Source organism: Orcinus orca, chromosome 4, assembly GCF_937001465.1.
Source record: "Orcinus orca chromosome 4, mOrcOrc1.1, whole genome shotgun sequence".
Taxonomy (NCBI): Eukaryota; Metazoa; Chordata; class Mammalia; order Artiodactyla; family Delphinidae; genus Orcinus; species Orcinus orca.
The window spans coordinates 37,323,368-37,336,746 of NC_064562.1; the positions used below are offsets into that span (position 1 = coordinate 37,323,368).

General features: G+C 38.5%; 1 protein-coding gene and 1 long non-coding RNA gene across 8 annotated transcripts in view; both read right to left on the reverse strand.

Annotated features, from left to right (window-relative positions):
• The window catches only part of LOC125964228 (uncharacterized), a 273,001-nt gene that overhangs the window by 141,959 nt on the left and 117,663 nt on the right, over positions 1-13,379 (reverse strand). The window lies entirely within an intron of this gene.
• Positions 1-13,379, reverse strand: part of KLHL2 (kelch like family member 2) — a 129,379-nt gene that overhangs the window by 103,212 nt on the left and 12,788 nt on the right. Inside the window, exon 2 of one of the 7 annotated variants that reach the window (XM_033413382.2) lies at positions 1,878-1,934. The exons of 5 other annotated variants lie outside the window; for them this stretch is intronic. In XM_033413382.2, the coding sequence (XP_033269273.1) occupies positions 1,878-1,885 (8 nt within the window). In that variant the 5' untranslated portion in view covers positions 1,886-1,934. Of the gene's footprint in view, positions 1-1,829; positions 1,850-1,877; positions 1,935-13,379 lie in introns of those variants that run through there. One more of the 7 variants, XM_033413381.1, reaches the window with a different exon arrangement.

Genomic DNA, 13,379 nt, shown 5'->3' on the forward strand with positions numbered 1-13,379 from the left:
CTTGCCTTTGTTTAATAGAGAAATCTTTCCAAACTTGATTACTGATTTCTCAACCTAATATAAATTACTGGCAGCAAACCATTAATGGGGTGTAAAATGGGAGGCTGTTTGCATTAAGAACTGCATCAGCAGAAGTGGCAGATGGTGGTATGACACAAAGATAAAGACAAAATAAAACACATGGAGAAAACTAAATTGGGTCAAAGTATCAAAACTATACAGACACAGAAAATGTCCTGGGTCATCAAGCAAAGGTAAAATTACATTCAACTACACCTGCTGCTTGAAAGGTGTTTGAGCATTTGAAGTCTAACTTAATCAGAACATTTTCCCAATGCAAAATATCTCATTCTTCAAGGTCAGAAAATATTATCACACATAAAATTAAATGTAATTTTAATGCTGTGCCCTGTAAGTTGAAGCACAGGTCACGATGCCATATGAGACATCAGGCAGGTCACGTGTTAGACTCAAGAGGTGGCCATCACTCAGCTGTAGTTCCTCCAGATCAGTGTGGAAAACTGACAAAGTCTACAGTCTGCTCTGCGCAGATAAAATCATTCTGCAATTCTATGAATTCCATGGGTTCACAAGTTAAGCAGGGGGAAGTCAGTGGTGTCTTCAGGAAGGTGTTATACAGGAGCTCCACCCGCATGTATTACTTCACTTAGACCCTACCAAAACCTTATGGGATCCATGTTATTGTGATTTTTACCCTTAAAATGTATAGCTGGGGAAACCAAGGAAAAGATGAATAAGAAGCCTGAAGTCACCACTAGTGGCAATGCCCGGATTCAAATCTATGGAGTCTGGCTCACAAAACCATCTAAAGCTATGTGGTTTTAAGACTTGTTAAAGCTTGAATAAAACAGGGAATATAAAGAAAGAAACAACACCCAATTATTATTTGACATACTGTATACTAGAAGCTATTTTTTAAAGTTCTATATATAGTGTATAAAAGAGCCGGTTTTAGTGGGTTTTTAGCACTACCACTACAAGAATAGTTAGAAAAAATCAAATTCAACAAAGTCCTGCAAGATTATCTCTGCCATTAAGGAGACTAGCAGAAAGGACTGACAATGCAAGGATTACAGGACAAAGTGGAAAGCGCCAGAGTGAAGATGCTAGGGGAACAGGGGAGCATCTAAATCAGACTAGGGGTCAGAAAAGGTGTCCTGCAGCTACTGCCCTTAGCCGAGTTCTAAACACAAGTAAGTGTTAGCTGGATGGAGAAGGACAAGAGAACCCCACACAGAGAGAACAGCAGATGCTGCTGGACAGAGACATGAAGCAGCAAAGCACAACGGGGTGTGTGGCACAAGAAGCATGGGCAAGAAGGAGAAGAGGGATGCTGGGGTCAGCAGGGCCATCCAGGTTTCCTACGGTGACCAGGTCATCTGGACACAGCTCAAATGTGAGTCAAGTGCATCTTTATGTCTATTTTCCTTTTGTCAATAATCCTTCCTAGTGCTCTGGTTTCAAGATGGAACATAAGTGGAATTACACTTGAATGCCTCCAAATCACATAATTGATTACATTCAACTTCAATTATAATTACTCATTGATCCAAACCTTCTAGCATAACACCCGCTGGCTATCACATAATTATCTTGGCCTTCCTGATTAGCTGATGTTAGTTAACTAATAGAGTAAAAACACTGCCAAACCAGTATGCAGCCACACCCTGGGTTAGGTCACGTGGAGCCTAATGCCACATTATAGATCAAGGACATGCTTAGTTTTAGTGTTCAATTTTTTATCTTTCTGTCTCTAGCAATAACATGTTTTTAAAACAGCACTCACATACTAGAGAGATTTGACCAACCTTCTTATCATTCAGCCAGTGTGTGTGTCTGTTGACTCTGGCCCTTACCTCTTCATTCCAAGTGTGCATGCTCACAAGAAGTTGAGTGACTTTAGGTGAGGAGGGCTACAAATAAAATCCGGCAATAAAAGTAACAGAAACTTGTTTTAGCAGCCCATACCCAAAGTCTACATGGTGAGTTTATATTCCTATTATGTGAAATCTAATGAGGGAATGGACTATAGAAGGAAAAGTCTTTCAGAATAATGGTATAAAGTTGCTACTTAGCAAAATCTGAATTTATTCACTCATTCATCAAATATCTAAAGTGCGTACTGGGCACCAAGGACTATATCAGTTTACCACAGTAAACAAGACAATGTCCGTGATAGCAAGGAGTTAACAGTGGAGCTGGGGAAAGAGACAAGGTGACAGGTACTTACAAAATGAATTGATAGCTATTAGGGCAAGTGTGGGGTGTCTGAGTACACAGGAGACAGGTCAAGCCCAAACATACTGGAAAGCTTTGGAAAGAAAACTGCTTCTAAGCTCAAGTCTGGAGAATAACAGGAGTTACACAGGCCTTATGTAAAACTCAAATGACACAGAAAAAAAGATAGGCACTCATCTCCCAAGTGAAACATCATGAAAATCGGTCCTTCTCAAGAAAAAAATTGCTTTGAAAATGAACCATACTCAAATACATCTAGACACGCTTTGGTTTTCTGATATCAAAGGAATGGATTCCTAAGACTAGAAAACCCTATCACTGCTGTATATACAGAAGCCTCCCTTAATCATGGTGGATACATTCCAAGACCTCCAGTGGATCCCTAAAACCACAGACAGTACCGAAACCTATATGTACCATGTTATTTCCTACACATACATACCCATGATAAAGTTCAATTTATAAATTAGGCACAGTAAGAGATTAACAGTAACTAGTAATAAAATATAACAATGATAACTATACTGTAATAAAAGTTATGTGAATGTAACCTCTCTCTCGAAATATCTTACTGAACAAATTCAATGCCTTCTCTATCTTAACTAAGCAATTATCATGCCCTGTGGCTGTAACTTTCATAGTTTGAGGTGCAAAAGCAAAACTAGCATAAATTTCTTTTTCCTTTTTCACTATTTCACAGATAGAAGATTCCTTCTTACCACAGATCTTTAGCAACCTCAGCATATGATTTTTTTTCTTTTCTTACTAAGTCAAGAACATTCACTCCTTTCACTTAAAGGAAGTACTTTACAGCATATCTTTGGCACATCTGAATTGCCAGCATCACTTCTCCTGTGCTTTGGGGCCATTATGAGTTAAAATAATGGTCACTTGAACACAAGCACTGTGATACTGCAACAGTCAACCTGATAACCAAGAGGCCTAACGGCCGGGACACACTGGACAGAGGGATGATTCATGTCCCAAGCAGAATGGAGCAGGACAGTGAGATTTCATCACACTACTCAGAACAGTACTCAATTTAAAACTTATGAATTGTTTATTTCTGGAATTTTCCATTTAATATTTTCAGAGTGTGGTTGACTACAGTAACTAAAACCTTGGATAAGGGGGGACTAATGTGTATCTTCTTAAAGTAAAATGTGCCATTAGGCTCTGAGATATCTAAAATAATTGGTAGTTTCACGATACAAGAATTTACTTTCTACTGGAAGTGGGGGTGGTGGAGAGATTACATCGATAGCATCTGTCCACCTTTCTTCCTCAGGTGCCAGGCTGTGTGAGATCTGGAGGCACCTCCTGCCACATGGAGCAGAATCAGAATAACCGCCGAGGTGCTACGCTGCTGAGATGAGCTTTAGCCAGACTCCACAGAGCAAACACAAGCCACAGCCTCGGAATGTGCCCAAAGGCATCTTTGGAGCAGCATCAGTGTTAGGATAAAGAAACAAGAGCAAGACAGAAAAAGAAGTTAGGCAAGAGGTCAGAAGCCAAGAAAGTTAAAAGCTAGTGAGGAAGCACAGGATGAGCCAGATGCGGAGCTGCTGATCAGCTACTTCATCAGGTTCTGGCTGCTCAGAAAGTAGGGAGGTGTGGAATGAAAGCAAGCTGTTTTAAAGGTGAAAGGCTTCCTGATCACTGACTTAAATCAGTTATATTTAACCAAACCTCCAAAAATTGATAGTGTCATTTACAGACAAGAGAGATGCACTAGCTAAAAATGTCAATAATCTTGAAGAGCAACACAACTCCATAACAAGTGTCACCACCATCACCTTCTTCATCTTAAAACAATGATGGTTTGAATTTGAATTTCTGTGGCAGTGAAGCACAGGGAAAACCTAGCTGTTGGGCTTACTAAGGTTCACCACCACAATTAGAGCCCTGAAAAACAGCACAGCCCCTTCAACAGATTTGCACCTGCTGAGATTTTCTAACAGGAAGCAGGAAAGGATGACAGTCAACTTGGAAACTCGTAAGAAAACCTACTACAGTCAGTGATTTAGAAACTGCCTTAAACTAGAAAAGGATCTCAGAATAGAGAATCTCACATAGAATCAAGAGAACAGAATGACAGGGAAAAGTGACAAAACCAAGCCACAGGAAGATGTGGGGGGGAAGCACATTACTGAGTATTTGTCGAGAAGGGAAGGTAACAACTCCAGATTTGAGGACTTTTAAGAATACTTGGTCACAGTTGAGAGGAGGCGAAAAGAATAATTAGAAATAAAGTGAAAGAAGATATGAGTGACAGGGAAAAGATGATGGGGAGGAGGCAAAATGGAGAGATGAGGATTTCAGAGAGGGGAAACAGAAATGGCAGGAGTGACTTTCTGAACATGTGTGATAAAAGCTCGACTACATGTAGAAAATGGAGAATATGTACAAAGAAAACTTCCTTATTAAAAGTTACTTTTTAAAAAAACTTGGTGAAACAAAACATGAGCTAGATGCTCTTAGCTATAATAATTTAAAAGAAAAACAGCCAAGGTAGCATCTTCCGATTTTCTGACTTAGGAGGGGATGCTGAAGGCAAACCCTGAGGCAGCACAGTACCCCACACCAGGAAAGAGAAGACAAAACAGAAGCAAATTCATTCACTACCATCCATTCTTCACATCTTTGAAATGTTTAATGGTTTTATCCATGCTCAACAAACACCACCTAATAAGAAATCTATCACAAGTACTTAAGATACACTGTAGAAGATTACCAGTTAAATTGAGAACATTAGCTTCAAAATGTCTCTTAAACTTTCTTAAATAAACAAGTTTGCTTGATTTAGGGACCCTTCCCAACTTCTCTGTCCTTCAAGGAATGTTTTATATTCTATTTTAGTACAATATAAAAACAAAAGAAACTGACAACGTTTTACTACAGAAATATATATACATAGTGATAAAAAAAATTCACACCCTGTGTAATTTCCTAAATCTCTTTCAAAAACAGTAATATAAAGCTATGAAAAGGTAGTCTCACTTCGGTTTGTTGTTTAATTCACTTGCTACCTAAGCAACAAAGTACAAACAACCAAAGAAGAGCCACAAACTCAAAGTTTGCATAGATGCACAACAGATGTAATCCTAGTAATGATCTGGGTCCACAATGGCTAAAAGTCCTGGGGGAAAAATACAATAAGCATTCCCTTAAGAGAGGGATCCAGGATCTTCTGTTTAAATTATCTTCTGGAATGTAAGAAATGCTATTGTAACTGAACAACTAAATGTTTATGGCTTCTGTGTGATATATAGGCAAACATTCAAACTGCTTCATAAGACTTATCCTTGCTAAAAAGTTTCAACTCCTAAATGCAACTTAAGGATCAATATTAGCTTTCTTCTAAACAAATAATAGGTTGGCCCCCCAGTAATGCTCATTGGAACTTTTAAAACTCAAGTCCAGTCTTATCCCATATCCTAGAAAACAGACTTTTTTTTTAAATTTATTTTAAACAAAAAACATTAAATCTGACAGCTCCTTTTTGGGTCATCTCAAAAAGCTCACGGTGTAATGTCCTCAAGCAAATGTGTGTCCGGGGTACAGCCTGCTTCTCTGTCTGCTCCACAGGCCCAATACAGTGTGTTGCATAGAGTAAGCACTTTGTAAAGGTCTATTGCTTTGATTTTGAAAATGTCAGTGTGTTAGTGCTTTGAAAAACTCCTCCTCCTGCCAAGCCATACCTAGGAAATGTACAGAGCTGAATTCCCCACCAGAGATGTGTTGCTGTACAAGATTCGCCTTTCACTATGCTGCCAGGCTGTTTCTCGACATCATTAGTCTTATGATGCTACACCCTTTCTCAAAAACCTTCACTGATTCCCACTGTCCTTGGAATTAAATCCCAAAGAATCACATTGTTTAAGCCTGCCATAATTCTGACTTTTTCCACAGACTCCCCAGCATGAACTCTTCTTGATTCACTTTACCAAACAGGTTACATTTAGCCCATCCCTAACTTGTGCAATTATCCAGATCAGGAACTGCCTTTCCTCTCCAGTCCTTTTTATGAATCCTACTGCATCCCTATCAGGCCCAACCGAAACCACCTCTATGACTTTCTCTTGTGAGAATCCTTTTCAGGACCCACATTTTGCACACGATATTCCACCACCTCATCCTCTTCTCTACATCTCCTGCACAATCAGGTCACTTGAAAGGCAGGGGCCACGTCAGACACTGGCTCTGGCTCCCACACAGCCTCTGGGCATGCTAGCTGACTTCAAAGGAGAATCAGGTACTTACAAATACTTGCTGACTACACTGTTTAGAAGTGACCACAGGGCTTTTAAAACCAATAATTGCAAGTTATTCAAACTCGTATTGGACTGGGTCATAGAGCTATATCTGGGCCTCCTGTCTGAAAGAAATGAAAAACTAGTTTAAAGAAAATGTAACATTCCATTTTTATAAATTTAAATTATAATTCTTAAGTTAAACTTAAGTTATAATTCTATAACTTGGGGCTTCCCTGGCAGCACAGTGGTTAAGAATCTGCCTGCCAATGCAGGGGAAATGGGTTTGAGCCCTGGTCTGGGAAGATCCCACAAGCTGAGGAACAACTAAGCCCGTGCGCCACAACTACTGAGCCTGCACTCTAAAGCCCGCAAGCCACAACTACTGAAGCCCACGGGCCACAACATTGAAGCCTGCACGCCTAGAGCCCGTGCTCTGTAACAAGAGAAGCCACCGCAATGAGAAGCCCGCTCACTGCAACGAAGAGTAGCCCCCGCTCGCCACAACTAGAGAAAGCCCGTGCGCAGCAACAAAGACCCAACGCAGCCAAAAATAAATAAATAAATAAATAAAATTTATATTAAAAAAAATTCTATAACTTAAACTTTACAAAACTCCTGCCCTCCTATTACCATAACCATACCTTACACCAAGTATAATTGAAAGAAAAGTGACTTTTACTTCTAAAATTTCTCTTTCATTAGCCAAAGGTTAATAACAACACTCTCTAGGGTACAGCTGATATTCTACCTATTAGAGGTGACAGCCCAAGAGCAGAATGGAGAGAACAAGGAAGTTCTCCCTTCCCAGAAGTCAGGAAGCCACTCTCAGCTACCTATTTCTGGCAGCAGGAAGTTGACACAATGACAGGAAATAACAAAAGATTTTCAGCTGTACAAGGAGTAGGTTTCTTCAGAGATTTTGTTTGTTTGTTTGTTTGTTTGTTTTAAGAATTACTGGGACTTGTCTGGTGGTGCAGTGGTTAGGAATCTGCCTGCCAATGCAGGAGACACGGGTTCAATCCCTGGTCCGGGAAGATTCCACATGCCACGGAGCAACTGAGCCCATGTGCCAAAACTACCGAGCTTGCGCTCTAGAACCCGCAAGCCACAACTACGGAGCCCTCACTCCTAGAGCCCGTGCTCCGCAACAAGAGAAGCCACTGCAATGAGAAGCCCACGCACTGCAACAAAGAGTAGCCCCCACTAATCGCAATGAGAGAAAAGCCTGCGCACAACAACGAAGACCCAACACAGCCAAAAATAAATAAATAAATTTATTTTTAAAAAAACAGAATTACAGGGCTTCCCTGGTGGCGCAGTGGTTGAGAGTCCGCCTGCCGATGCAGGGGACACGGGTTCGTGCCCCAGTCCGGGAAGATCCCACATGCTGCGGAGCGGCTGGGCCCGTGAGCCATGGACGCTGAGCCTGCGCATCCGGAGCCTGTGCTCCACAACGGGAGAGGCCACAACAGTGAGAGGCCCACGTACCGCAAAAAAAAAAAAAAAACAGAATTACATAAAATTGGCAATAAAGGGTAAGAGAAAAGGGAATGACATTAAAAAACAAAAGTGCTGATGAGCCTCAAAGAGAGTTCATTTTTTAAAACACTAGCAGTCGTTGACTTCATTAAAACAATCCTTGTTGTGGATGTGGCAGCCAAGACTCAGCTATTCAAAGGTCATTCTTCATTCTGAAAATCAACATCAACTATTAGCCTGGTTACATGCTAGCTACTGAAATGGTGCAACACAAAGATCAAAAACATACTGTTCCACAGCCATACAGTTCACCCCCAAAATGGTACAAACAGCTGAATGACGGCTACAGCTAAGTAATCCCAGGATGAGACAAGGTGCACCACATGCAGGGAAGCAGGAAAAAACCTCACAGGCCAAAAGAACGTCAGAGCAGCAATGAACCTTAGACTGCATTCCATCCACTCCCCTCATTTTATAGCTAAGTCTCAAAAAAGTAAAACAACTGGCCCAAGGCCAAAGAGTTTGTCCAAAAACTAGGGTCATTCACCTCAGGAAGGAGAGCTAGGTGTGGCCCTCCCTGTAGTTTACTGACTGAGACCTTCATCAACAGGGGCCCACTCACACATCAGTGGAAGGTCTGGCTACCAGCCCCATGGGAGTGGGGGGAAAAGTAACATGAATAGACCTATTAAAAGTCAGTCTTTCTAGATTTTTCAAAGAAAAAGAAAATGTCTCAAAATAACCAGACTATTTTTCTTACTTTTCCTTCAGTATCACTTAATAACGACTGCATTTTACATTCTAATAACTACTTTTGCAACGAGATTAACTGAAACAGCATGGGCAGACCTGCTGGATTATCCCAGCTATATTTTCTCCCCAAAACTAAATGAAAACCTACTTACTGAAACTGATGTCAGAGCAGTACTAGGAAACAAATCTAATATCCATTATTTAGTTTAATTTTCTCTTATCTCTCTCTCTCCAATCCACTCTCCACCCAGCAGCCATTGTGTTCTTTTCAAAATACAAATCTGATCTGATCATGTCACATCCCTGCTTAAAACTCTCCAATGGCTTCTCCCACGGCAACTCCTGATAAAGACCAAAATGCAGAAGGCTCTAAGAATGCTGGCCCTCACCTACTCACTCAGCCTCCTCTCTTGCCATGGCCCCCAGCCATCTGCACTCCAGCTACCCCTCAGCTCCTCCAGGAGGCTAGCTCACTCCCACCACAAGACTTGGACACTGCCATTCCCTATGCCTGACTTCATTTCCTTACTTCTCTTTTCCTTTCGATCTCAGCACAATTATTCTTATCTTCTCAGGGAAGCTTTCCCTGACCACTGTTATCTAACTTCATAGCCCTCCCTGTAGCAGTTACTGCCATTAAAATTTACAGTAAATTATTTGTGTGATTCTTTGATTAATGCCTGCTTCCTGCAGTCAATCATAAGCCCCATGAGGGTAGCAGCCATGTCTGTTTTGCTTACCATTGTATCTCCAGCACCCAGCAGATGAATATTTACTGAATCTTTAATTAAAGAAGAAATAAACAAATGATGGAACAAAAAAAAGGATGAGCTTTCAGGAAGATATAGCATAGAGAGATTAAAGGAAAGTTTAAGTCACTCCCTTCTTAGCCCTAGCTTTTAAATATATGTACTTTCACAAAGGGAATGATGGGAAAATATATGTCTTTCACAAAATGCTAAGAAAATAAAACCAAGCCTGTTAATACATACATTAGTCTTTTAATTAAAAAAAAGCTACTCGTTTTTCAATCAACTTTTAAAGTCACTCTTTCACTGCAGTGACTCTTAACATATTTGAGAATTACTTAGCAATGGGCAGGTCACTACTCCCCCAAATTACTAACACTACCACCACCACCACCAAAGAGAGATTTACATTTTTCTCTGTCTAAAAGTTTTCTTATATTTCATGCAAATGGAAATGAAAAGAAAGCAGGAGTAGAAATACTCATATCAGACAAAGCAGACTTTAAAACAAAGTCTATAACAAAAGACAAAGAAGGACATTATACATAAAGAGATCAATACAAGAAGAGGATGTAACACTCATTAACATATATGCACCTAATACAGGAGCACCTAGATATATAAAGCAAATATTAACAGACATAAAGGGAGATGTTGACAATAATACAATAATAGGAGGGGACATTAACACCCCACTGACATCAATGGACAGATCATCCAGACAAAAATCAATAAGGAAACAGTGTCTTAAATACCACATTGGACCAGTTGGACTTAAAAGATATCTACAAGACAAGACATTCCATCCAAAACAGCAGAATGTACTTTCTTTTCAAGTACACATGGAATGTTCTCCAGGATAGATCACATGCTAAGCCACAGACAAGTCTCAACAAATTTAAGAGGACACAAATTATATCAAGCATTTTTTCCAACCACAACAGTGTGAAACAAGAAATCAAATACAAAAAGAAGAATGCGAAAAGCACAAACACATGGAGACTAAACATGCTACTAAAAAAACCAATGGGTCAATAAAGAAATCAAAGAGAAAATCAGAAAATACCTCAAGACAAATGAAAATGAAAACACAACTTTCCAAAATCTATGGAATGCAGCAAAAGCAGTTTTAAGAGGGAAGTGTATAGTGATACAGGCCTTCCTCAAGAAAAAAGAAAAATCTGAAACAACCTAATCTACATCTAAAGGAATTTAAAAAAAAAAGAACAAAGCCCAAAGTCATCAGAAGGGAGGAAATAATAAAGATCAAAGGGAAAATAAGTAAAACAGAGACTAAACAAACCAAAAAAAAAGCAAACAAAAAACAATGAAACCAAGAGCTTTTTTAAAAGATAAACAAAATTGATAAAACTTTCAGCCAGGCTCACCAGCAAGAAGAGAGGACTCAAATAAAATAAAAACTGAAAGAGGAGAAATAACAACCTATACCACAGAGATTCAAAAAAATCATAAGAGAATACTACAAACAGTTATATGCTAACAAATTAGACAACCTAGTAGAAACGGACAAATTTCCAGAAACATACAAACTGTCAAGACTGAATCAAGAAAAATCAGACAATTTGAGCAGACCAATCACTAGTAATGAAATTAAATCTGTAATAAAAAAAACCTCTCAGCAAACAAAAGTCCAGGACAGGATGGCTTCACAGGGTAGTTCTACCAAACATATAAAGAAGAGCTAATACCTATCTTTCTCAAACTATTCCAAAAAATTAAAGAGGATTGAACACTCCCAAATTCATTCTACAAGGCCACCATTAATTACCCTGATACCAAAATCAGAAAAAGATATTACAAAAAAAGAAAATTACAGGCCAATATATCTGATGAATACAGATGCAAAAATCCTCAACAAAATATTACCAAGCCGAATTCAACAATATATAAATAGGATCACATACCACGATCAAGTGGAATTTATTTCAGGGATTCAAGGATGGTCCAACACCCATAAGTCAATGTGATATACCACATTAACAAAAGGAAGGATAAAAATCACATTATCACCTCAAAAAAAGTATTCAACAAAATTCAACATCCATTCATGATAAAAACTCTCACCAAAGTGGGTACAGAGGAAACATATCTCAACATAATTAAGGCCATTTATGATAAACCGTTAGCAAACATAATACTTAACGATTAATGCTGAAAGCTTTTCTTCTAAAATCGGGAACAAGACAAGGATGCTCACTCTTGCCACTTCTATTTAACATAGTATTGGAAGTCCTAGCCACAGCAATCAGAAAAGAAAGAGAAATAAAAGGAATCTAAATTGGAAGGGAAGAAGTAAAACTGTTACTACTTGCAGATGACATGATACTATATATAGAAAACCCTAACAGTCTCCACCAATAAAATATTAAACAAATGAATTTAGTAAATTTGCAGGAGACAAAATTAATATATGGAAGTCTGTTGCTTTTTTATATACTAATAATGAACTATCAGAGAAAGTAAGAAAACAATCCCATTCAAAATCCACCAAAAAAAAATAAAATACCTAAGAATAAACTTAACCAAGGAGGTGAAAGACCTACACTCTGAAAATATAAAATATTGATGAAGGAAAAGAAGATGATATAAAGAAATGAAAAGACAGCCCATGTACATAGATTAGAAGAATTAATATTGTTAAAATGTCCACACTACCCAAAGCAATCTATAAATTTAATGCAATCCCTATCAAAATACTCATGACATTTTTCACAGAACTAGAACAAATACTCCTAAAATTTATATGGAACCACAAAAGACACTGCACAGCCAAAGCAGTCTTGAGAAAAAAAGAACAAAGCTGGAGGTATCACACTCCCTGACTAAAAAGTACCATAATCAAGGCAGCATGGTATTGGCACAAAAACAGAAACATAGATCAGTGGAACAGAATAAAGAATTGCCCATCTATGGTCAATTAATGTACAACAAAGGAGGCAGGAATATACAATGGAGAAAAGACAGTCTCTTCAACAAGTGGTGCTGGGAAAACTGAACAGCTACATGTTAAGAATGAAAGTAGAACATTTTCTCAAACCATATACAACAATAAACTCAAAATGGATTAAAGACCTAAATAGAAACCTGAAACCATAAAGCACCTAGAAAAAAAACATAGGCAGAACACTCTTTGACACAAATCATAGCAATATTTTTTTTGTCTGTCTCCTAAGGCAAAACAAACAAAAGCAAAAATAAACAAATGGGATCTAATTATACTTAAAAGCTTTTGCATAGCAAAGGAAATCATTGACAAAATGATAAGACAACCTACTAAATGGGAGAAAATATTTGCAAATGATACGCCTGATAAGCTGTTAATATCCAAAATACACAAACAGGTCATACAATTCAATATCAAAAACACAATCTGATTAAAAAATGGGCAGAAGACCTGAATAGACATTTTCCAAAGAAGACATACAAATGGCCAGACACATGAAAAGATGCTCAACATCTGTAATTTTCATAGAAAAGCAAATCAAAACCACAATGAGATATCACCTCACACCTGTCAGAATGGCTATCATCAGAAAACCTACAAATAACAAATGTTGACAAAGATGTGGAGAAAAGGAAACACTCTTACACTGTTGGTGGGAATATAACTTGGTACAGCCACTACAGAAAACATTATGGAGGTTTCTCAAAAAACTGAAAATAGAACTACCAGCAATTCTAATCCTGGGTATACATCTGAAGAAAATGAAAACACTAATTTGAAAAGATACACGCATCTGAATGTACAGAGCAGCATTATTTACAATAGCCAAGATGCAGAAGCAACCTAAGTGTCCATCAACAGTTGAATGAATAAAGAAGATGTGGTATATACACACAATGGAATACTACTCAGCCATAA